The sequence below is a fragment of the Triturus cristatus genome, chromosome 7 (assembly GCF_964204655.1).
Source record: "Triturus cristatus chromosome 7, aTriCri1.1, whole genome shotgun sequence".
Lineage (NCBI taxonomy): Eukaryota > Metazoa > Chordata > Amphibia > Caudata > Salamandridae > Triturus > Triturus cristatus.
This window is the reverse complement of record NC_140590.1, coordinates 307,890,649-307,916,989: the sequence shown is the minus strand read 5'-3', so window position 1 is coordinate 307,916,989 and position 26,341 is coordinate 307,890,649. Positions and strand designations below refer to the sequence as shown.

The 26,341-nt window shown below is 44.4% G+C and overlaps 1 protein-coding gene across 1 annotated transcript in view; it reads right to left on the bottom strand.

Moving 5' to 3' along the window:
- The window catches only part of LOC146809528 (immunoglobulin superfamily member 1-like), a 788,293-nt gene that overhangs the window by 304,053 nt on the left and 457,899 nt on the right, over nucleotides 1-26,341 (bottom strand). Inside the window, exon 10 of the mRNA XM_085614874.1 lies at nucleotides 25,659-25,940. Coding sequence (XP_085471000.1) covers nucleotides 25,659-25,940 — 282 coding nt within the window. The remainder of the gene's footprint in view (nucleotides 1-25,658; nucleotides 25,941-26,341) is intronic.

Sequence of the window (26,341 nt, the reverse complement as noted above, 5' to 3'; positions counted from 1 at the left end):
TTGGTGATGAGTGGTTTATTGACGTGGACTGGTGCACTACTGGGTCAAAGACAGGACCCATAGCAATTTGTCTTATACAAACACAATACTGCCAAGCATTAAAAGGGAATTATTATGTAGCCTGTGTGAACTAAAACTGGCTGCTCAATGGCTGAGTGTTATGGTATTAATATTATTGTGGGTTATATATTGTACTGTATATTCATTTATACAGCTCTTACAACTCATGGCGAGGTACTGCAGTGCATTTCATCGGAACACAGAGTAAGTGGTCTTTTGTGGTAATTGAGATTATTTTTGCACTCTTAAGGAAGGTGTGGAGAACTACCCAACCTCCTGGGAGTTCTCATCACTAAGGCAGAAGAACCTGGAGCATCAGCCATAAGCATTGGTGTGGCTGGCCCAGGATGGTGTTCACCATAAAGTTCATTCCCTGTAGGGAGATGGATCACCACAACAGCTTGGGATTTTCACTAGTTTTTAATGAGCCATCTGAGGGGCCTGTGGTCTGTCTGAAACCGGAAATAAGTCCCTAACAGGTATGGTGTCAGCTTTTAAAGTGTCAAGACCACTACACAGGCCTCCCTCTCAATAGTATTCCACCTTTGTTCCCAGGGAAGTAATGCCATGCTAATGAAAGCTACAAGTTGGTCTAGGCCCTCCTCTTTTAACTGTGCTAAGACAGCCTCTACACCATGCTTTGAAGGATCCTTCTGCACAATAAACTCCATGAACAAGTTGGGAGCTTTGAGTACAGGTGCTGAACACTTGGCTTCCTTGAGGGAGTCGAAGGCTTTCTGACACACTCTATTCAGATCAGGGGGCCCAGTGAGATTCAGGTGATGTTCACCTAAATCTGTGCATTGGGGGTTGCGAGGCCAGAATAGTCTCAACCTTTCTTGGGGAACGCATCAGGGCCCTAGCCACCACAGGCTCTCACCGACCTCAGAGGTATAGCCTCTGGGCACCGTGTGGCCTGGTCTACTAAGACCAGGATGAACCTGTTGCCTAAGGTTGTCTTTGGGCCAAAAGGACCAACGATGTTGATGTCCACCTCTCAAAGGGAGTACCAACTACAGGTATGGGATTGATATAGCCTTAATCTTTTCTCCTGCTTTCCCGTTGGCTTGGCAGCTGGGGCAGGACCTGCAGAATATATCTAAGGCTGTCTACATTCAGGCAAACACAAGGAGATGATGGACGGAGTGCTGAAACATTTCAAACACTCACCCCCAGTCACAGATCTGGGTTGAATCCATCATCATTCTTTATCTCACTTTAGCACCCCAGTTCAGACACAACTGTATGCAAATCAGTCTTGACCCTGTCCCTCATGGGAACAGTCCAGCCCGAACTGCCAAGCCATGTCTTCCCTGGACCAGAAACAAGCATCCTGGGACCGGTTTCGGGCTAACGGCCCTCATCAGCCAGGCTAGCTTGAATCCAGTGGCAAAGTGAGCAAGGGACCCACGTCTGGGCATACCCTGCCAACTTAGGGCAAACAAAGCAAACACAAGGAAATGATGGACGGAGTTCTGAAACTTTTCAAACACTCACCCCCAATCACAGATCTGCGTTGAATCCATCGTCATTCTTTAGCTCACTTTGACACCCCAGTTCAGACACAGCTATATGCAAATCAGTCTTGACCCTGTGCCCCTGTGACTGTGAGCTCAACTACAGTGTAGCTATCAAGGTTGGCCAGCTCAAATTTCATTACTGCAAGTATGGTCACAGACAGTCAGGAAGAATGAGAGTGGATTTGGAAAAAGCAAAGAGAGCCAATCAAGGAAAATGTTTTAACATTTTTTAAATGATCTCAAATTATTTTTCTGGTATTTTATTGTTACACAAAATCATAGTATGGCATTGCACAAACACAAGTCCTAATCCCAATGCAACCACCAATGTTTGAAATTGGGTTACTAGTTGAGGCGGGTGAAACCCTTCTCTAGCAGCAACCATAATTCCTGTTAGGGTGAAATACAAGTAAACCCCGAATTAACATGTGCTTTACCCTTTAGTAGTTTGGCACAAAAGCAGTCAGGCTTAACTTAGAGGCAATGTGTGAAGTATTTATGCAGCACTTCATATTAGTAAAGTGACAACACAACAAATGGAAAAACCCACACTAATTTAGAAGGATAGAGTATAATGTAATAAATTATTTGACACCAAAAGGACATAAAATTCCAATCAGTACAACCAGAGATATGCAATTTTAAAGTTTTAAATGAAAACGATGCCTAAAAGCACAAAGCACCAACTGTAGTTATCTGGCCATGCTAAACTGGAGCAAAGTCACAACTTCAGGGTGACGATGCTGCACGGGCTGGATACAGGAAAGGGCCACCCTAGGCCCACTGAGCAAAGTACCTCAAATCCTAGTTTGTAGAGCGTTGCGAGATTCCATGTTGAAGATACATTGCGCAGCAACAGTTCCGAGGCGCTGCGGATCTGTGATGTGAAGTTCTGCGTCATCGTCAAGGATGCTGTTGACGAGGGGCTTTCAATGTGAAGTCTGGCGTTGAAAATGTGTTACGCAGTGGCAGTTCTGAAGAAGCTCTGGGGCTGTGATGTGGAGTCCTGCATCGTCGTCATTGAGGATGTTTTCTATGAGGGGCTTGTGATGAGAAGCCCTACATCGGGGATGTGTTGCGTAGCACCGGTTCTGAGGAGACTGTGGGCTGTGCAATGAGGTTCGGCGTCAGGGAAGCATCGCACTGTAGTGGTTCCAAAGCACAGCTGCTAGGAGATGCATCAAATTGTGTCAATTCTGCTAACAGGACTACAGCTGGGCTGGCAGAGCACCTGCAGGCCTACTTCCAAGGTACCAGGACTGGAATGGAACCACTTGGGGGGGCAAGATTCACAACAGGTGCAGGTGCAGGTTCAAGTTGGTTGGAGCCATTTCTGTCCCTGAAGCTCTGAGCAGGAGACCAGCCATCTAACCTTTGGAGTCACCCTGTTGGTCCTGGATTCAACATGCAGGTCCAGCCCTTTCACCCAGGCAGCAGGGCAGCAAAGTAGCATTCCTTCAGAGCCTTCTACAGGTTCAGAGGAGTACTGAAGAGTTGAATCTGAGGGCCCATATTTATACTTAGTGCCCACATTGAAGTAAGAGAAGGTTCTGGAGGTTTCCACCCCCAGAGGTGTCTGGAATTTCCCGTCTCCCAGCCCCAGAATGTCTGAGGACGCAAAAAATAATTTCAAACCCATTGTGAGTGTGCTCCGGCAGAGGCTTTGTGATGTGATGTGATGTGATGTGGTAGGTGACAGCTCCTCCTCCTCACCAACTCAGGGATGGCCCATCCTGCCAACACCAACTGCCCCTTTGTCTCACTGTCTGGGAGCAATACACAAAGGCCAACTGCCATCTACATCTAGTCATGTGACACAGGATACAGGCTGCAGACACCAAATGGTTGGGACAAGAAAATGGCAACTTCTTAAAAGTACACAAAAAACTGGATGAGGGCAGGAAAAATTACTTATTATCAAATTACACCAAACAATATACATTTGTTGGACAAGCCAGCTTAATCAATTATGGTGCAAATAATTCAGAACCAAATCAGAAAGCCATAAATTGTCATAGGACCAGTTGTAGGTGCAGTTTATTTTGTTTTATGTTTTTTTGTACAGTTCTATTTACAGGAAGAAAGCAGTATGCTAAATCCATGCACATGGTAAGGATTACTGTGTGTTTCTACAGTGTGTTTCTATTACTCAGACACATTATGGACTCCAATGTTTGAAAAGTCTAGTTAGACATATTTGTGCATTTTTATGTCTAACACAAGTGCATGGATGTATCACTGTGTTATCTTCCTAGGCACATTCGACTTTGTCCTTACATGATCCTGCATTCATTAAAATATATATCTGTATATCTCTTTTAATTTTAGAATTGATTGGTCACCCGATCCCACCGGTCTTGATGAGGCCTGGAATAAATCTATTCTTACATGCTGCTAAAAAGAACCATCCGATTGTGTCTCTAGAATAGGTCCAGAACTTCTGGGCCTGGCCCTTTCAGTTAGTAGCAGAGTAGGATGGTTGGCACATGAAGTGAGGGGAGAATTAAAAATCAGTGTAGAAAAGTGGAACATAGAACCCGAAAGTCCCAAAATAGAGCCCAATGACCGAGAACGGAAAGTGACGGAGTCCGGCAAAGACTGATGGTGCGGCGAGTTCAGCAGACGAGTGGAAGAGTGAGTATTAATAGGGCGTATGCTGTGTGTTAGATTGCGGGAATGATTTGATTGTGTGATGTCTTGCGGAGTAGGTGTGAGAGCCGAGTGAATGTGGTTTTGGGCCGGACGTCGTACAAGGATTGAGATTTGAGTTGCAGGTCCCAAGGTGGATATGTTAAAGGTGTAGACGACACCGAGATTGATTGTGATTGTCTGACCGAAGAATTGAGGAGTTGTCGTGAGACGTCATCGGCAGGTCCATCTAAGACAGGGAACTTTGTGTAAATGGGAAGTATGGGAATCATTTAGTAAACCTTGTGTACAGAGGTGAGCTATACTGATTAGGGTGAGTAGCACAGGTAGAGGGTCACTGTGTGTGAATGTTCTTGGATGATTGAATTCTATTGATAATTTAGATGGCAGACAATTACGGAGTTTAAGATGTCTGTGTGAGGGAATGCGTACAGAGAAATTGTGAAGGAGGGTGAGCTGCTGCTAGGAGTAAAGGTGACGTCAGAGAGTGTCGCGCTGCGATAGGTCGGTTGGTGTAACGCTCTGCTGGGTTTGGTCGGTAGTCATCAGGAAGTTGTAGTTGAAAAATAATTGTTCCATTGTAATCTATTGAACAAACTGCAATTGGAATCATTCAATGTTTTAGGGTGCTGGGGAATCTTTTCAGGGGTGACCAAAGGGTTGTTATTGGAGTGGGTGAAGAGGCGCTACCCGAGGATACTCCAGCACACTATATGGTGACAAAAGTTGGTTTCCATACTATAATTTGGCATAAAATCACTGAAAAAGAGGGTGAATTATCATTTCCAAATTTTGGTTAATTTTGGTTGGATGTATTGCACTAGTTGAGGGGAGTAATGTTTGAGCTGCGACCTTTACCTAGACCAACACAGTTTGAGGCATTAGATGCATGATGCGTGCAGCACATGCTAAGCAGAGGGAGAAATACCAATGGAAGATGAGGAAAGCTTTGAGGGCATGCCAGGATGCACAGTGGGACACACAGCTTAAGAGATAAAGAGTGGAGGTTGTAAGGTTGTACCCAGCATTGGTAGGTGATGCAGAGTCTACAGGTAAAGGCAAAAGGACAAATGGAAACGACAGTAGTGACACTGAAGACAGCTTGTTATCTGAGCATCTGCCACCTTAAAATTCACACCCAGGGGTTGGGAGCGAGATTCAGCAAGTTCAGGGAATGCAGAAAGTGTCACAGCACCTCAAGCGGGTCCTGGTGCAGGAGTTGTGGGAAGGCTATTGGCAGAAGTAAGGGGGACAGGAGTGTCCACCTTACGAGGTATGGAACAGAACAGAACTAGTGCTGCTTCATGGTTCCCAGAAGCTCCTACAGTACCGGGCACTCTTGGTCCTGTTGCTCCTGTGTATGACCCGAGTTCGGTGGGAAACCTTAGTCAGCAACAGCCCATACAGGTTGAAAGGACTGGATTTGGAAGAGGAGGGAGCACAAGTGGGAACTGTCCACCTTTAGTGCCTTTGGAATGTAGTAACCCTTTACTGGCTACTGCCGATCCTTGGGGAGTGTGCATTGGTGCCAGTACTCTACAGTCTATAACTATGGCAAGCATTAGTTCAGACCTACGAATGGTGGAAACATCAGTGAGGGGACCAATGTGTGCGGCCTCAGAAACAAGTACAAGTCAGGGAACCATGGGAAATCAGCATGTCTTAGATGGTGCAGACCTGGAATCCTGGTTGAGAGATCATAATAACAGCAAGGAGGGTCAGAGTAGTACATCGAGTCAGGGTGCCATCAAAGCTGCAGTGAAGGCGAAGCTATTGGATGTGGTGAGTTTGAAGGCTGAGGTAGACAAGATCATCAGTGGGAATCTACCTTTGGACAGACTAGAAACCTATGAAACAGATGACCTGTTGTTTGTAGCGATGGATGTCACCCGCAGCGCAAGAAGAGCACGTGTGAAGTTATCAGAGTTAGCACAGAGGTATGGAGTAGACCTGTCTCGAATGTTACAGGGGAATCATAGGCTTAACTACAGTGACCAGTAGCTGGAGGAAAAGAAAGTTACTGAATTGAAAACACATATCCGAAAGTTGGCTATAGGAATAAGAGCTTAGAGCATGCTGGATAAGTGGGAGGAAGGATGGTTAAAGAAGAAGTGTGCAAGTGGTATAAGCAAGTCGATCGCTTTGTTAAGATCTCGAAGGTGTTGTGGATTGACTTAAATACTTTGTTAGAAATTGTGGTTCCTAATAATCTGTGGGCTGCTTGTAAACTTGCTATTGTAGCTTGTGGTCAAGGGAACGTCCCAGGAGGTGTCCAAGTTACATCAGTTACAGGACCGGTGGGACAGGGAAGAGGAATAGATGTCCCCATTATTCCTAAAACAGAGATAGACGTTGCAACCCTAAAAAAAATCACTGCTTGTCATTTTTATCACAAGATCAGGCATTGGAAGTGCAAGTGTTGCCTAAATCCTGCAAATCAGGTGTAGGAAGGAGAACTCATGCAAGTGACAAATGTAGCAAATCAGTTGCCGACAGTGACCAGGCCGAGATCTTAATGCGGGAGGGAATCAGAACCAGTTCGTGCAAGTGCCGAGACCTCCGAGAGTCCCGCAGAGCAATTGAACATACAATGAGATGCCCTTAATGGAAGCGTTGGATTGATTTGATCAGAACCTGACCTTATGACGGTGCGTGAGGGGCGAGGAAAACTCTACACTTGCCGCAGTCTTAGAGGGAGACCAGAGTGGACCATACGTAGAAGCTGACGTAGATGGCCATCCCATTACATTCTTGATTGATACTGGTGCTACCCGTTCGATTGTGAGATCTGCACTAGTCCCACACCGACCCCTCTCAGGAAAATCAATCCAAGTTGTAGGAGTTTCTAACAAAAGAATGACAAACCCTTTCACAGAAGAGGTGTGGGTGAAGATCGGAGCCTTTCAAGATCACCATCAATTTGTGGTGTGTGATTCAAGTCCAGTCTGTTAGTTAGGACGTGACCTCCTGTGCAAATTGAATTGTATTATCTACGCCGGGGAATTGAATAACAGACTAATGATGAGGACATTGCTTTCAAGTTTGAAAATCAGAACCATGTTTCCCTTACTGACAGTGGAAGACATGCCGCTGGATTTGAGAGACACGGTCTCTCCAGTGTATGGGACTTTTCAGGAGAGGAAATTGGGCTGATTCAAGGAGTTGAGCCAGTCCGCATACAGATCAAGCCTAATGCAGAATTTCCAAGAACACCTTAGTACAACCTGACCCCAGAAACGGTGAAAGCAATTACACTTGTTATTGAGTCCATGATTGCACAGGGCGTTCTAAAGGAGATCATGGGAAGTCCGTGCAACTCGCCCATCATGGGATCGCAGAAACCGAATCAAATATCGCATTGTTGGAGACCTTAGAAAGGTAAATAACATTGTTATTCCATGTTGTTGTGTAGTACCACATCCATCTGTGAACCTATTTCAGATTCCTTGCGAGGTGAATGGTTCACAGTGAATGACCTCTGTTAGGTATTTTTCTCCAATCCATTGTGTCTTAGCGTGGTGTCGTATCACTTAAGGGTATACTGAAAGTCCATCTATTTTCAACCAGGTGCTGAAAAAGAACCTTGAGAGCTTGATTTTGCCTCAGTGATAGTCCAGTACATTTATAACCTCCTAATTGCATCTGAAACACGGGAGCCTTGTAAGGCTGACACTGTCGCCTTACTTAATCATCTGGTTGGCAATGGGCATAAGGTGTCTCCGAGTAAACTTCAATACTTTCTGAACGAAGTACAGTTTTTGGGTAATCGACTCGAGAAAGGCAATAGGAAGGTGTCACCAGAACGAGTGGAGGCGATTGTGAATATGAATCCGCCTACTACCCAGAAAGAGGTCAGGATGTTTTGGGGCATGGTTGGCTACTGCCGACAGTGGATTTCCAATTTCTCCTTAATGGTGAAGCCTTCGCAGATGCTGACTCACAAGGATGTGTTGGATCCAGTTCCTTGGGATAATGACTGTTTGCTTGCTTTCCTGGAGTTAAGAGAGTGCCTTTGTCGTTCTCCAGCTTTAGGAATGCCAGATCACAACAAAGCATTATCATTATTCTGCCATGAGTGGGAGGGTTGTGCTCTTTCCGTGCTCACCCAGAGACATGGAGGTGCCCATAGACCAGTGGTCTATTTTTCAGCTACTTTAGCTCCTGTAACTTCAGCGTTGCCCGGATGTCTCAAATCCGTTGCTGCAATCAATGTCAGTATTGAACGATGTGAGAGCATTGTGATGGGTCATCCATTTACTGCATAGGTACAGCATTCAGTTGAGCTCCTCATGACGAGGACCAAAAGCATTTAACTAATAACAGGTTGACAAGATATGAGCAGCTGTTGCACGCTGCAGAGAACGCGACTTCTTAGCGCTATTCTGTGTTAAATCCTGCCACATTTTTACCTGTACCAAGTGCTGATGAGGACGATTGTGAGAACCATGACTGTCTGGATGTTACTGAGCTTTGCACCAAGCCGAGACCTAATATTGTCAACTAGCCATTGCTGATACCGACCAAGTTCTCTTTGTTGATTGTTCATACCTAAGGTACAATGAAGTTAATCTGAGAGCAGCATTTGGTGTCTGTACCATCTCTGAAGTGGTGGAAGCTGCTTGTTTACAGGGAGCACCCTCCGCATGAGTGGCCAAAATCATTGCTTTGACCCATGCATGACTTGTCTCTGAGTAGATCCGAGTCACCATCTATACCGATAGCCAGTACGGTTTTGGTGTGGTTCATGACTTCAGACAGCTATGGGGGCAGAGAGGGTTGCTAACATCATCAGGCTCTCCCACTAGGAATGGGGAAAATCTGAGACAATTGTTGGAAGCATTACAATTACCAAGAGAAGTGGCTGTTGTTAAGTGCGTAGCACACGGAAGAGGAGACGGCTTTTTCACCACAGGATTCCACTTTGCCGACGAAGTTGTTCATTTTAGTGCTACACATGCATGTATTTTCAATGGGAAATATGTTGACAAGAGTACAGAGAAGACTGAACTCAGCCTTATGCTAGCTATTGCAGACACATGGGATGAAGTTAGGCATTTGCAATTGGAGGGCACTGATCAGGAACAAGCAGGTTGGATCAAAGCAGGTTGTGAGGAGAAAGTGACATATGAGTTTCAGCGGGTAGGACACGTTACAACGCAAACGTTTACAACGCATGCCTTTACAATGTGGTTTTTACATCGCAACATCCAGTACAATGCATGATTTTACAACGCATTTTTTTAAACTACACTTACAACGCATTCCATTACAATGCATACCATTACAACGCATAATACTTTTAGGGCAACAGTAGTGTAAGTGTTGGATAGTGTAGGGATAAAAATTACTATTCCAACTCCAGGGAGTGCAACAGTAGAGTAAGTGTTGGATAGTGTAGGGGTAAAAATTACTATTCTCACTCCAGTGAATGCAACAGTAGGGTAAGTGTTGGATAGTGTAGGGGTAAAAATTACCATTTTCACTCCAGTTAGTGCAACAGTAGGGTAAGTGTTGGATAGTGTAGGAGTAAAAATTACTATTTCCCATTACTTACCTTTTAATGCGTTGTAATGACATGCGTTGTAGTGATATGTTTGTAATGGCTGCGTTGTAATGGCATGCATGTAAAGGATGCCAAGCTGTGGAGGTTCCTGAAGAGGCTGGATACCCACCAGATCAGGCTGAGGGTGGTCAAACCACACAACACCCTGGTATAGACTCTGAGGGAGACAGTAACGTTGAGAGTGGTATACAGTCTGACTCAGCAGAGGAGACTGGTGCGGAAATTGGTTGTGTGCAGTCAAGGAAGAAAGAAGCCGCAGATGAAATGTGGCCTGTGGGACAGAAACGAAGGAACCAGAGACTTGCATCTTAAAGAGAACTTGCACCAATAAGTGAATCTTCTGAGTCTGACCTGAGTGAGTCTGAGCAAGCCACAGGAAGTACAAGAAGGTCAAGGAGGGCAAGACTGCCATGTAGGAGGTATTTCTCTCCCGAGTGGATTTATCTGGTTACAAATGCCGGGGAGAGCAAGGTCTGAGTTTTCGATACTGATTGTCAAGATTTTGCAGAGAGTTCCTGGAATAGAGGCTAATGCAATTCTGTCATTGACTGTGCCTTTTCCACCAAGGTTGAGGTTGAGTGGTTTACAGACTCTGATTCTGGAAGATATCGAACTTCTGAGCTTCGGAGCTCCAAAGTCTCCTCAAGAGATTGCAGCATTGAGAGTTGAACTGTTACGAGTCATTGAGGAGATTAGCACTGATCTCATAAGGGATGTAAATTGAACTTTTGAAATGTAAATAAGTTGCTTGAAGAAGACAACCTAGGCCCAAGTGGAAGAAGAATAAAAATAGGGACTATTCCATCTAGAAGAAGAAGAAAGAGGACTAGGGAAGTCTTCCAAGACGTATAAATATTGTGCCATGGACTGGTAACGAATTTTCCAAGATCCAAAAGAAAGTGGCTCAAAGACTTTTTTGCAAGTGAATAAAAGGCAGAGAAAAGATACTCTGTGCATTGAGCCTCTTACAGCTACAATCCGAGTCGCTTTGAAAATGGTGTCTGGAAATTCTAATCATAGTCACAAATGTATTACAGGTACACTAATTGTAGTTGTAATCATAGTAATAGCTGTAGTCATTACTGAGTCCATTTTAAATGCACACAATGTTGAGAAAGCGGGAGTGGGGGTACATCCACACCTACTACTGCTGCCTCAAAAGAGGTGACATTAAGATCTGATAAGGGCTTAATAGAGCAAACTAGTCACTTTCTGCATGCAGATTTGTCTAAAGGTGATTAAATGCTGAATTCTTATGCTAAGTTGCTTTATGTATACGCTAACACTATGGATGTGAGAGATTGTGATATGTGCTTGCAACTGCCTGCTTCAGTTGAGGAGGGCATTAGGTACCATCACTGACCCTTGACGTATGGTGTTAGTTGTAGTTTGCTTCTCAGCATGTTTTATGAAAAGGGTCATCACAAGTACTATTTCTCGAATTATGAGATGGTTCTTTCAGAAATACTAGTTTACAAACACCTGAAAACATGCACAATTATTACAAGCAGGAAGAGAGGATGGGAAAGTATTTTGTGGCCACAGTAACATTAGACACTGCTTATGCACATAGACATAACCTAAGCTGCATATTAACAGCATTTAATTTTTTTTTTAGACCAAGAAGAAGATAGACATAGGGGTTTAGTTGTTAAGCTTAATAATCGAGACAGAAACTTTGAAAGGACCAAGGAGGAGTTAGCTTACAAGGCTAAAGGAAGTTATGGTTCAATAGCTTTAGATTGGGAACAACGAGGCAAGCTTTGCATTTGTCAAGTTCAGAGCCGATATTGAACATTGAAACAGCATTTGTAGAGCGCACGGCTACTCCGTAGAGTGTCCTGGTACTAGCAGGGCAATTCCACACTTAACAGCTAGGAACACTTTAGTTGCAGAATAGTCAGGTTTTTAATGGCTTCGAGAAAGAGGACAATTCCACTGTGGCTCGAAGAGCCAGTGCAAGTTGATTCCAGGCTTGGGCACCCAAGTATGCGAAAGTTCTACCTCCGGTTCTAACCCTGCGGACATTGGGAATGGTAGCCAGAAGGCTAAGGATCACCGCAGAGTCCTGGAAGGGTTGTAGTTCGACACCCTCCTCCTGATGTAGATGGCACCATTACCATGTAGGGCTTTATGTGCCAAAGCCAGTGCCTTGAATGTATTTATTTATTTATTTATAACGTTTTATATAGTGCGAACTTGATCCCGAAGGATATCAGAGCGCTTTACAATTTGAGGGAAAGGAAGGTAACAAATCAAAACATGAGTCTAATATGGTGAATCTAATAGGCATTGAATCTAATAGTGCACAGATAACAGATCATTTATAAACCTGAGTGAACGACTAATGGGCTATTTGATGGAGCATAGTGACATAAGGGGAGTAAGTACAATAATCATATACAGGAATAAAAACCAATACCAAAACAATAATCAAAACATGAGTCAAATGGGGAGTCTAATAGGCATTTAATCAGATGGTGAACACCTACCAGATCATTTATACACCTGGGTGAACGAAGAATGGGCTAGACGAAGGGGCATAATGACTTAAGAGGAGTAAATACAATAATCATGTACAGGAATAATAACCAAAATAATAAACATATACAGGGATAATAACCAATGCTATGGTATGTCCGATGCGCTTAGAGATAACAAATGTCCCTCATGTTAAGGTAAGAACTTATTCATGAGGAATCTTTTTGCTTCCAGTTTGAAAGCATCCTTGGAAGAGATCGTCCGAATTTCCGGTGGAAGAGAGTTCCAAATTTTTGGAGCAGAGCCAGAGAAGGCTCGTTGGCATGTTCTCTTTTTGCGGAAGATTTGTGGTTTTAAGAGGAGGGAATTTGCACTCCTTGACAGTCTACCCCCTCCGGATAGTTCTAGTTTTTGTGCAAGGTAGATGGGGGTTTTGAAGTGGAGGGCTTTGTGTGATAGGCAGGCAATCTTCAGTTGAATTCTAGCTTCGTAAGTGTGTGCCTTTCGCTTGGTGCCCGTAATCAATCTGGCCGCCGCGCTCAGTGAAGCCTTTAGGGGGGCCAAAGTGTATTTGGGGAAGCCACATAGCGTAGCACTGCCATAGTCAAGTCTCGGCAAGACAAGCGCTTGGACCACTTGCTTGAAATCTGCTTGAGGTAGGAAAGGTTTGAGATTCCTGAGTGTTCTCAGAAGGTGGTTAGCTCCCTTGCACACGTTGCTAATGTGAGTCTTCATATTCAGATGCTTGTCCAGGGTAATTCCTAGAGATTTAGCTGAGTCGATAATGCGGGGGAGCAGTTCAAAGCAGTGAGTTGGTTCATCGATAGGTCGATTTTAGGAGTATGTTTCGGGGGAGAAATGAGGAGGAATTCTGTTTTGGAGGTGTTTAGCAGTAGGTGGTTCTCAGTTAACCAGTTTCGGGTAGTCAGTAGGGTGGAGTTGAGGGAAGTGATATCATCCGGGGAGGAGATTTTTAGATAGAGTTGGGTGTCCTCTTTTTCACCGGCAGCCAATGTAGGGCCCTGAGATATGAGGACACGTGAGAACGAGGAGCCAGATTAAGGATGAGTCTAGCCTCCGCATTTTGAACCCCTGGTAAGCGGTTCAGGAGATAGTCAGGCAGACCCAAGTATAGGACATTTCCATATACAAGTCTGGAAGTGATTAGGACCTGGATCACTGTTTTCCTTGTATCAATTGACAGAAAGTGTAGGAATTTTCTCAGGGATCATAGCAGCCCGAAACAGGTGCCTACAAGAGCTTGAATTTGGGGTTTCATAGTCAAAGCATTATCAATTTGAAGACCCAGGTTGTTTTACAGAATTTTAAAGAATTTGGGAGAGTGGCCTGGGGAGGCGTATCCTGGGGCCACCATGACCTCCAGACCTCAGAAGGTGGAGTTCTGAAGAAAACAATCTCCGATTTGTCAGGATTGCATTTAAGTTGGTTTATGTCCAACCAATTAAACACCTTGGAGAGGCATGCTCTGATGTTCTCACCCTCAAAATCTGTACCGCACTCACACGTAAAAAGAAGCTAAGTGTCGTCCGCGTAGGATATTACTTTGGCTCCCGCATGATTCAGCCAAATCCGCTAGCGGAGTCAGGTATACAATAAAGAGCCCTGACCCTGTGGGACATCCACCTTCAGATTCTGAATGGAGGAAGTATACAGAGGAATCCAGACTTCCTGATTTCTATTATCCAGGAAAGAAGTCAGCCACTTTAGGGCCATGCCACCAATTCCAATGTTCTGTAGTCTCTTCAATAGTCTTTCGTGGGGAACAGTATTGAAGGCCGCCGAGAGATCCAGCATAAACAAGACGGCCCTTCCCACACGATCAAACTTATGTTTAATATGCTCAGTGACCTCTAACAAGTCTGTTTCCGTGCTCCAACTAGCTCTAAAACCAGATTGACTGGGGTGCAGCAAATGCTTATCTTCAAGGTAGCCTGAGATGATGGAATTACCATGTTTCTCCAGCACTTTAGAAAAGGCTGGAAGTAGAGTTATAGGTCGGTAGTTGGCTAGAACTTTATGATCAGCTGATGGCTTCTTGAGTAGCGGAAGGATTTTGGCATGCTTCCATGCAAAGGGCATTATTCCAGAGGTTAGAGAGGCGTTTAGAACTTTATTGACCACTAAATTAATGGCCAGAGCCACCTTGGCTAAACGCTGAGCTGGAAAAGTATTGACAGGGGAGCCTGACTTCAGATGTTTAATGGCAGATAGGAACTCCTCTGGCCACATAGCTGGTAGGTGAAAAAGCATGGGGCTATGCCGTTGATCATTCTTGGGACAGGCAACACCACGGCGTGATTATCGTCCTGGAACGTAGTTGCCAGAGAGCTTTGTATAGTTGCTATTTTATCATGAAAGAACTCTGCCAACTGGTTGGTCCATTCCGCCAAAGGTTGAATATATCTAGTGGTGGCCTTGGGGCTCAGAAAAGATGTAACACTTTACTAAATCTCCTTAGATTTATTTTCTGATTCCTCAATTTTTTTTCTCAAAAAAAGGCTCTTTTTACTATGAAATGAAAAAAGGTATTTGATAAAGCGCACTGCGGCCAAGCGGCTTCCTGGCGCTGGGGACCTGAGTCAGAACTCCCTGGATCAGCTCGAAGGCCTAGGAGGGGAACGCCTGGGAGAAAAGAAAAGTTTTGAGGGCCTTACGGAAGTGAGAATAGATGGGAATAGAACGAATAGAAAGGGGAAGACTATTCCAGAACTGAGGGGCCAGGACTGAGAACCGCGTGCCACCCGATCTGGATTTACGAAAGCGGGGGATGTGCAAAAGAGACATAGAGGAAGAACGAGGAGTGCGACAAGGGGCATAAGAGGAGATAAGAGAAGTGATGAAAAGCGGAGCAGAACGGGAGTGAGCCTGAAAGGCTAGGCAGGCCAATTTGAAAAAGGATCTAAAGCGGACAGGGAGCCAGTGAAGAGACTTGAGCGCAGGAGTGATGTGAGAGGATTTAGGGAGGGAAAGAATAAGTCGGGCAGCTTGATTTTGGATGGCCTGAAGTCTGCGGGATTCAGAGGCAGGAATACCCACATATAGGCCATTTCCATAGTCGAGGCGAGAGGTGACAAGGGCCACGACTATGGTTTTAAGAGCGTCAGTAGAGAAGAACCGTGAGATCTTCCGAATAAGACGGAGGGACAAGAAACAGGAGGAAACAACGGAGCTGATCTGGTTGTGCAATGAAAGGTCATGACTGACTTTGATGCCAAGAGTACGGACAGAGGCAACAGGAATGGGGGGGGGACCGAAAGAAGGGGGCCAATGAGCGGGGGACCAGGGGTTGGAGGGACCACCAGTGAGGACAAGCTCCGTCTTGTCCGGATTGAGTTTCAGGTGATTAGCACTCATCCACTCAGAAATAAAGACTAAAGTGGAACAGAACTTAGGAAGAGAATCAGGAGAAGAAGACAGATCGAAGATGAGTTGAAGGTCATCTGCGTAGTTGTACACAGAGACCCCCAGCTGAAGGAGAGATGTGATAAGAGGTTGAATATAGAGATTGAAAAGAAGGGGAGAAAGAGAAGAGCCCTGAGGAACCCCACAAGTGACCGGGCGGGAGGGGGTGGAAAAGCCGGAAAGATGAACCGCCTGGGATCTCTCACGGAGAAAGGACGCAAGCCAGGAAAAGGCTGCGCCCCGAATACCCGCTGATCTGACACGGTCGAGAAGGATGGAATGGTCGACCGTGTCAAACGCAGCGGATAGATCGAGGAGAACCAGAGCTTGGGGAAGGTTAAGATCGGCTTTTCCCTTTAGTTCGTCCAGAACCGCGAGAACCACCGACTCCGTGGAGTGGCCCGGGCGGAAGCCCGCCTGATGGGATGCCAATAGGCCGTTCTCCTCAACGTAAGTGGAGAGGCAGGAGGTGACGTGGGCTTCCAGGATTTTACCAAGGTAGGGAAGAAGGGAAATAGGACGGAAATTAGAAAGAAGAGAGGGATCCAGACCAGTTTTTTTTAAGATGGGAAGGACTATGGCAGATTTGAAAGAAGAAGGAACTAAACCAGAGACCAAAGAAGAGTTGAGAAAGGCAAGAGGAGGGGCGGGGCAGTTGGTGAAGAGAACTTTGAGGATGCGAGCTGGCGCCCAGTCCGCAGGGGAACCAGACCTAACTTTAGCTAGGAGTTTAAAAAATAATTCAAGAGAAATGGCAGGAAAAGAGGCAAAGGAAGAGCGGGGGGGGGAGGAAAGACAGGTAGAGCTAGGTTGGGCCACCACGGGAATGTTGGCTTTAATCTTCAGGATCTTGTCTATGAAGAAATCGTTGAGTGATGAGCAGAGGGACTGTGAGGGAAGAAGACTGGGGGTGGAGCGGTCAGAAGTGGCAAGGTTGTGCTACGCAAACTATGCTGACCTTTGCGTAGTGAGCCTTCAAAGCCATTTGATAATTGAGTTTGCCCTCCGAGATATTTCTCTACAATCTCCTTTACAGGTGCTTACATGCTTTTTTACTTGTCATGAGATTAGGCTAAGAGCAGACAGAGTGTCTGTAAGAGAAATCACTTCGGCCTCTAGAGACTTATCCATATGGAAGTAAAGGTCACCAAGAACTAGAAAATTAGAATATTTAAGAGACTAGGGTGCCAGAATGTGGTTTAAGAATTTCAGAAAGGCCCCCGTGGAGCAGGTGGCCTATACATCAGGGCTCCTGCTAGAGATTGATGAGTGATAAGGAGCAACAAAAACGATTGCCACTCCCCCTCCTTTAGCTATAGAATGGTCTCTTCTAAACATTTTATAAACTTGAGGGATGGCTGTTGGTAAGGTGGGATTGGAGGACTCATTGAGCCATGTCTCCGTTAAAAACATCAGGTCAGGTTTAGTGTCCTGAAATAGGTAAAATACATGCAGGTCATGTTTCTGCAGTGAGAGAGTAATTAACCGCATTGCCAAGAACTCTCCTGACCTGGATCTGATCATATGGTAGAGGGTATGATTGGTGCTATTCTCATCTATTGCTGTGGGCGCCCAATAACAATGCGGACAGTGTGGGTCATCATTCCCTGCCCAGGAGAGGGAGTAGGACGGAAGGATACCTTTGGAGCCAGCTTCTGTAGAGGAGCACCATCATATGCTAATCTGTATTTGCTCTCCAGAGGAATACTGGCATAGTGGCTGGCGCTGGCTGCTGACGGGCACAGACGGGCTTGCCTTTTGTGCGCCTTTGGCGCACCGGCAGCCCATCCGCGCAGTGCCTCTCTTTAAATACATCTGACCAGGGACTAGAACGCGCACTGACTAAAAGTGTCAGCTCTCTACGTCCCAAAGAAGGAAAAATGGCCGAAAGATTGCAGAACCACCGCGTTTTAGCTGCTCCCTCCTTGCGTTCCACTCAAATTCAACAGCAAGATGTGCACACACGCTAGAAGAATTACAACATGCAGGTAATTAGATTAAAACAAATCAGATTTCAGGAATCAGTCTTAAAACATACAACAAAGGGTAACTTTCAGTTAAGTAGAGAGAGAGATCAATTATGACACTGTTTTTGTGGGACAGAGTGTGTGTGACCATATTTTTCCAACCGATGGTCCTTCAAAGACGTTTCTACAAGAAGCAGTACAAGTGGTGCCAGGAGTATATTTTCTGTGCAGAAAGAATGCATATGTTTGTTTTCTGAACAATTGCTAGGGTACTTGTTATGTGGCAGTTGTGTTTCCAAAGATTTACCATGTGGAAGATTTGGAATGTTTGGAAGGAAAATCAAACCCTAGAGAAAATTGTGGACTGAGTGCTGGTGAAGTTGTGGGAGAAGCATTTGGAGCAATGATACCTAGTTCGGGAGTGGTATTGAATGACATCAAGATCAGGAAGTTGTCTATTTTTGTGGATAAGTTATTGATTAACACAGCACAGTCATTGTTACTCATAGATGGAGAAATGGTTTCGATAAGAGCGATAGTGATGCAAAACCTTCTTGCATTACACGTGTTACTAGCAAAAGAAGACGGAGTCTGTCGGATGCTAAAGGTCGAACAGTGTTGTACTTATAGCCCTGATAAAAATAAAGATCTGAAGGGATATATAAGTAACATCACTGAGATACATGATCTGGCAACTGAGGGAGTCTGGGACAAGATTGAAAAGTTATTTGGTGCAATTGGAAGTTGGTTCTCAAACCTAGGAAGGGAAATTCTTGGATATGTCTTAAAGCCAATAATAATTGTTGTGATCTGTGTTATCATCTTCGTAGGTATGATAAGGGCATACAAATGGCACAAGATGAGGCAAGTAGAGAACTCCATAAGGGAAAGACCGAGAAAGGTGGAAAGTCTGCAGGGCAGTCATTATGAGAATTTGGACCGGTTGGAGGAGTTCAGACAAAGAAGACTAGCTATGACATCTGTTTAAGTCGGTCTGCTCTACAGGGATTGAAAGGTGTTTTGTGATGACTCAATGTCATCAGAGGGAAGATATGATTTAGTGGAAATTGCATTTTAGTTGTAGGGGTGCATTGTAATCACATGTAGAACACACCTGTAGGACGCTGGCTCTGTATATACTCTACCAAAATGATGTATAGAGTTCAGGGTGTCCCCAGAGATATAGCAGAGGGTAAATTAGGTAAGTACTAACTGCTCTCTTTTCGGTAGTGTGGGCAAGCAGTTAGGCGTATCCAGAGTGTGTGTTAAGCATTTATTGTATTCACTAAATCAAGGTCTAATTACACACACTCCGAGACAGAATCCAGACCAATTGGATAATTATAAAAAAGGATACGCTCATGTTTTATTTTTAGAACCAAGCAGGACTTGGCACAGGTAAATAAAATAAGTAAAATACACTTCTAAAATGCAAGACTGTTCAAGGAAATGCAGTTGTGGTTGAATTTGAAGTTGTTACAAGTTTGTATTACGTTGAAAAACAGTTTGAATTACACAGTAATTACTTTCAGATTACTTTTGGATTACTTTATGATTACAATGAGTACTGGGGGAGGTGTGCTTAGATACCACACCGTAAGTATGTGCAATACAAGGTAAGTCTGACTTTTTATACTTTGCTATTGAGTTCACTTTTCTCCATACATTAACAGTTCCAAGCTTAAACCATTTTTAGGCCCAAAACCTTATAAAATGGGTTCCTATTTTAGGAAAATGGTTATCGGTTTTGAAGGTAAGTACTCAACTTACAAGGGTCAGTTTTGGGGATTAGGACGAAGTTTCCCCAAGGACTAGATGGGCACCCAAGTTGCACCACCAGCGGCAGCGGGGCGGCTGGGTGCAGAGTGCAGGGGCCCAATGTCAGCCAATGGGGCTAGGGGGGCCTTCGTTTAGGGACTGCTGACGATCAGGCCACTCAGGTGTGTGTGCAAAGCTCCTCGGGTGAAGGTCAGTACTGTAGGGGCCAATGACCTGCACATGAGCTGCACCACAAGTGGCACTGGGGCGGTCGGGTGCAGGGTGCAAAACGGACATCGGGGACACTGTGTTTCCCAATGGAGACCTTTAGATTCACAAAGTTGCTGCAGGCTCCAGCAGGGAGACTTCCTTAAGGCAACCACCAGCTGGAGAGGTAAGTTGGGATCTTGAGGGATGCCTGGACACCGTTGGTTTGGCCACACAAGGCCATCGGGCGTCGGAGGCAGGGGTGTCTTCTGGTGTCGGGTTTTCTTACCAGCTCCGGTCACGGTTGGGGGGACCCTACAGGTTGAGGCTGCAGACGTTGTCTGGAGGCTTGAGGGAGTTCAGGGATCACCAGATCTCAGGTCAGGATCAATGGGAAGACCTCCTTGGGGTATTGGGCCACTAAAACTCAGGTCGTGGGCATTTGGTGCAGAGTGGTGCAGAATTGCGGAGACACCGGTATCTGGATTCTGGAGGTGAGTCTTTTGGTTGGGCAAATTTGGTGCTTACGGGAGACAGAGTCTGTGGGAAGGTCGCTGGGCAGGTTCTCCAGGCTCTGGGGATAACTGGCTGCTGGACTTTCCGGGGTTCTTGCTGTAGTTAGTTCGTAGATGTGACAGGCCCGTTGGGCTGGGGCCAAGGCAGTTGGTGTCCTCTTCTCCTTACGTAGCCAGCACGGCTCTTCGGTCCTTCTTCTTTCTTCCTCAAATCTGAGGAGGCAAGGTTCAGGGTCGCCCCTAAATACTAAATTTAGGGGCATTAAAGAGGTGTGCAGGTCGGGACCAATGGGTCCCTTCCTTGGGGTGGGTACACCCCCTATTATGCCACCCTCCAGTGGGAGGTGGCATAAGCCGATTCCTAATTGCTTCCCTGATCTTCAAGATGGAGGGGACTGAGATGTGTGCTTCACCTAGCCTCCCCCACCTGAGGGGTGGGGTTGGCAAAGGTGGGCACGTCTCTTATTCTAGCTAGGTTTGCCACTGATTCTCCTACCCAAAGCGGGGCCATAAACGAAGGAGTCAGTTGCTGGGAGCAGCAAAAGGCAGGGACAGCATCCAAAGGCGGGTCTTTGAAGCTTCCCCTGCAAGGGCTCTCTACCCAGGGGTCCAGAAACCTGACTGTTGGTGGTAAATGGCAGGCAGCCATTCAGGAACCACACCAGGGCTGGTCAAATTTCAAGGGGCATCTCTAAGATCCCCTCTGAGTGCATTTTACATTAAATCCCACACTGGCATCAGTGTGGTTTTAATGAGCTGTGAAGTTTGCTTCCAAACTTCCCAATTTTTTAGTGAAGCCATTATGGAGCTGTGGAGTTAGTAATGACCAACTCCCAGACCATATACACTTTACGGCTTTACTACATTTACAATGTCGAAGAATGGACTTGGACACTGTAGGGGTACAGGGCTCATGCCTCTATACCCTCACCTTACGGCTAGTGCACCCTGCTAGAGGGGTTACTTTCCTAGACCTCAGGTAGTGGATTGAAGGCATGGCACACAGGTCTGAATATATCAAACTAATGTCAATATTTTAAATCTATAGGCAACCCCTAAAGAAGGGCTATAAATATCCCGAAATTCATTGGATAAAGTTATGAACTTCTGGATGTTTTATGGATTCGTCATGCACTAGAAAAAGTCCCGGATCGGCATATCTGCGCACTAGAAACTGTTGAATACATTAAGGTCGCATATGTGAAAGGTTGATAAGTGAAAAGAAGTGTTGAAGGAATCTTTACTGGATTACATGGAATGAAAATAAAATCGTTGAAATGTGGATAAAGTTGTCACTGTGGTGAATAATCACGCAAAAAGCTGTGCATCCGGCAGTGGAGTGTATCTTCACTCCAGCTTCTATTGTGTTTACATGTACGTGGCACTCGGGCAGGCCGTGATTCCGGTTTGCACACTAAAGTTAAAACTTCGAGGAAAATTGGATAACGAATACATTTTGAAAACAGGAGTGCACTTGGTGAACCCTTTTTGAATTCACTGTATGGACTTACTGCCCCCTTTCCAAGTTGTACCCAAAGAGGACCGTTCACAAACAAGATTACAATGGAGCAAATCACATGTGTGACTGCAACAACATCTATTTGTTCCAGAAGCAGAGAACTAAGATCTTGATTTAACATTATGACGGTTGGTTTTTGTATCGGACTCCGCAGGAGCACGCAAGCATTTGATAGATGTTTTTCATGTCATTTTTAAATACGCATACATACGGCCTTAATTTCATGTCTTAGAAAGTCAGTTTCATTAATTGTTTAATCGACGTGTTTGACACACTCGAGGGAGGGCGGGGCAACCTTGTATTTGATAGTAGCCAGGGTAGGTTTTGACAGCGGGGAGTAAGCGAATAATAATGTAAGTTATGGGTCATGAGCACATTAGGGTCAATCAGGCATCTGTAGTAAGGGTTTATGGGACATGTTGTATCAAAGGTTGGGAGATGAGCAGTTTGTTCAGATTGGTCCATGCTCGATGGGGGGTGGAGCCACGGGATATGAGGTGAAAGGGAATCAGGTGCAATGTGCTGAACTCGGAGAGTTAAGATCGTGGGGAGAAGGAGACTCATGCTGTGACATGTGGAAGGTATGGGGACGCTTTTGTAATTTTGTTGACGGGGACGGATTAACACAAAGGTTGTTTTCTAACTAGGAGAGGGGAAATATCGGGTTGGGTTGCCGAGATGGGTAATGAGGTTGAACATGGGGGCAGACCCGGGGTTGAAGAAGGCTGTTTCAGGTACATTTTTTGGCGCGTTTTCAGCGCATTCAGAGGGAAAACGTTGATTATTTAAAACGAGACAGTAATGGTTTGATATATTAGAGTGATCGTTGTATAGAGGTCTGAATATATAAAACTAATGTCCATAATTTAAATCTATAGGCAACCCCTGAAAAAGGGCTATAGATAGCTCGAAATGCATTGGGTAAAGTTATGAACTTCTGGATGTTTTGTGGATTGGTCATGTGCTAGAAAAAGGCCCGTATCGGCATATCTGCGCACTAGAAACTGTTGAATACATTAAGGTCGCATATGTGAAAGGTTGAAAAGTGGAAAGAATTGTTGAACGAATATTTACTGGATTACATGGAATGAAAATAAAATCGTTGAAATGTGGATAAAGTTGTCGCTGTGGTGAATAATCACCCAAAAAGCTGTGCATCCGGCGGTGGAGTGTATCTTCACTCCAGCTTCTATTGTGTTTACGCAGGGATTTGTGCCATGTCGAGTCTTCACTTTTCTCTGCACCAAAACACACAGCCTGCAGTGGCAGTGTGTGTGAGTGTGCTAAGGTGCAGGACCTCTAAGGGTGGCACAATAGGTGATGGAGCCCTTACCAGTGTGACCAGGCCTTCCCTGGTCACAGTGGTACCTTTTACAAGGGGCCTACCTGTTGCCAGGGATGTGCCAATTGCAGATACAAAGGTACAGTCTTGGGAAACAACACAGGCCCTAGGAACCTGATTGGCAGGGACCCAGGGCACATCAGGTCAGGTTGCATCAGATGTAAGGCAAAAAGTGGGGCGGTAACCATGCATAAAGGGGCCCTTTCCTACAGCACCTGCATATAATCTTTTGTTGTATTAACATGAGGTGTTAGAATTTTGAAATGTATTAATCCAAAACATGATATGCCTAGGCCATTGAAAAGTAACATGGAGAATTAACATAGAATGTGGATGTTACTAGCAGAAAACATTAACGTGAAGAATTTGTGTTGTGAAACTGACAAATATTCATGTATTAAATGTGTTTAATAATCATCTTGTTTTACCTTTAAGTAAATGCATTACTTGAATGTGCCTTATATCTTATGCAATTCATAAAAGCTCACATGCTGTTTTCTTATGTTAGATGAATTTCATAGGCCTGAAATGCAGTTTCCTGGAATCTCTTGCTTTAGAATTAAAAGTTTGAATTTCATGTGTGCTGTGGAATTTGTTCTTTCTCACGTTTTGTGTTGCAAGTGAAAAAAGCACACTCGTTAGCTAGAGTAATACCTTTGTATTACTTGTCAGGCAAGGAGAGAAGAAGTTACAATCGTGTAGCTTGAGTTGATCAAGGAAGGCCGTTGTGCGTCACACAGGAGAAGGCCTGGGAACCAACGACAAACTGTTGCAAGGAAAGAGCAACGCTGTCCCATGGAGAACTACCTTCAGGATTGTACCCAGAGCAGATGGGGTGACCCGCAATGAATCTTGGGAAAGTTACCTACAATAATGTGATGTTGGGAGCAGGGAAAGTGCTCACTTCTTCTTCTGCCTTCGGAGAGTGAGCATCTGAGATCAAGCTCTGTCTCGATAGCGTTGATGGTGGAGAGACTTCTTAGAGAGACTCCACATGCGGACACCTTTTTATTCCTTTTCCTGAAGATGCTTAAGGAGGAATGTCACTTTAGTGTTATTGTATGGGTAGATTAATGCTTTTTATTCATCAACCCTCAATGCAGGGGAATTTGGACTCAGGCTTTCTGATCCTCTCATTTTATTTCTTGAATTAATTGTGTGACTTATGCTACATCGTCTCAATTGGATATGTAGATTTGGCTTTATGCAAATTCCGATGTATTTCTACACTCGAGTCTTGAGGTGTCTTTATGTTCAGCAATTTTTGGCTTTGTAATAAATCAACTAATCTTACGCAGTTGTCTGTGGTTATTATACGTCCAGAAGAATTCTTGTTTAATTGACTGGCAGTAATAAATAATTTTTTCCCCTCCACGCCCACATGCTGCTAAAAAGAACCATCAGATTGTGTCTCTAGAATAGGTCCAGAACTTATGGGTCCGGTCCTTTCATATCCATAAAAAAACAACTAAACAGTATGACAGATGTATAAAATAAAGAATATTATCATTTAAAAAGAAATATAACATATATCTGTTAGATTTTACTATCATTGCACCTTATGGTTAATTAAGCACGGTAATCTAAAAGTATAAAAAAAAAAAAATCAATATCAGCAAACATATTAAAACATGTGGCCAAGAGTAAACAGCAAGACAAGTGGAAATATTGTAAAGTGCAAATGCAGAGTACCAAGTCTTCACCAGTGTTCTGCTGGCCTTAGGAAATCGCTACCTAAGCCTTAAGAAATTTGAAGCAATTACTCAATTTTGGTCAACCAGTGGCCGGGGAATAGCAGCTGAGAGCATATGTTCCACCTCGAAATATCCTTGTATATGTAAAAGTGGATATGAACTTGCTATTTTATAAATCAACATCTGCAAACAATGAATTGTGTTAATAAAAATATTTGTAAAAACGTTTTGGCCTGACATTTATTGTGAATAGCATACGGTAAAATAAATAGGTCTTTTAGGTGGATTCTTATTACATTGTGCACAATATGCAAAATATTATTCCAAAACGGTCCTCTGCTGCCATTTTTTATTTTTCTACCTATTTTTTTATATCTAGTATATGACTGCCACATTTATGTATCATTTTTTTTTCTACATTTATTATTTTAATTTATCTTGATTTTTTTTTTTAAGTTTGCGTGTGTATTTCATTGGGAGTGGCTGAGTGGGTGAAATACAAGAATGAGTCAGCGAGTGCAGAATCAATGCATAAGTGCAAGGAATAATGATAGAGTGTCTAAATGTACCAATGACTGAAGCAGCACTTCTCAGGTTGAGATGGATGCAGCGTTTATCATATTCTTCGCCATCATTGCTCTTCTGAAGTTTAGAATATACAATGGCATACACCTTCAAATCTATAGGCATTTGTTAGGCCTATAAATACCATGTTAAGACCTGTGCTCTGCTGTACAAACGCCTCATAATAACACTTCCCACAACATGTGCTGCACTGGCCGTGACCACCAGAGGACATCCGTGAAGCCACATCTCATGTGAAGTCCAAACATATATGACCCGTCTGTTAATCAAGCATCAGGGCATTTAACCGCATCTATATAAAGAAACTCTCTTTATCCAGCAGTAAACCTCTGAAAGGACATAAGACGAAACCGGAGAAGCCTTCGTTGCACTCACCTCGCACTGTTATCCAGATGGGGTCACTCAGGCCAGAATAGTATCTCGAGTCACCTCTCCAGTGATACCTGCAGAAGTATAGCCCGGCATCCTCGCGCTGCAGGCCAGTGAGGACAAACACGGCCTCGTTTCCGGGAGGATCCTGACTGTGGGTAATCTTCAAATCTCGAATTAGAATAAATGTACTTTCTGAGTATATCCCAGTGCAGCGGATTGTCAGGTTTCCTCCTCTCACAATCTCTTGCCCGGGGCTCACGTCGACCGTTGGTTTCGTGTACTGTTCTGTCGATTGAATGGAAAACAGTAAATGAAAAAACTGAATACACACCAAAACCTCAAGTGAGGGTTGCGTCTGCTCTGAGTCCTTCTGCATGGCTGTCAGAGCAGGAGGGGGCAACATACACACCCCGAGGACACTTATCCGGCACACATGCCCTTTCGTATGTAAACACACCTTCACAAATGCAGGCCTAATTTTACAATATTTATATGATGAGGGCCATAAACCGAGTTGCCACATACACACAAATAAATTCTTATTGTTGCCCAACTCATTGGAACTCATTTTATCAATCTCAGAAGGATGAAAAGTTGAGTCAGCACACTAATTTGAAGATGTGGTCTGCAGGTTTCAGGGCAGGCACACAACCAGTTGAGATAAGTTATTAACACACACAGACATT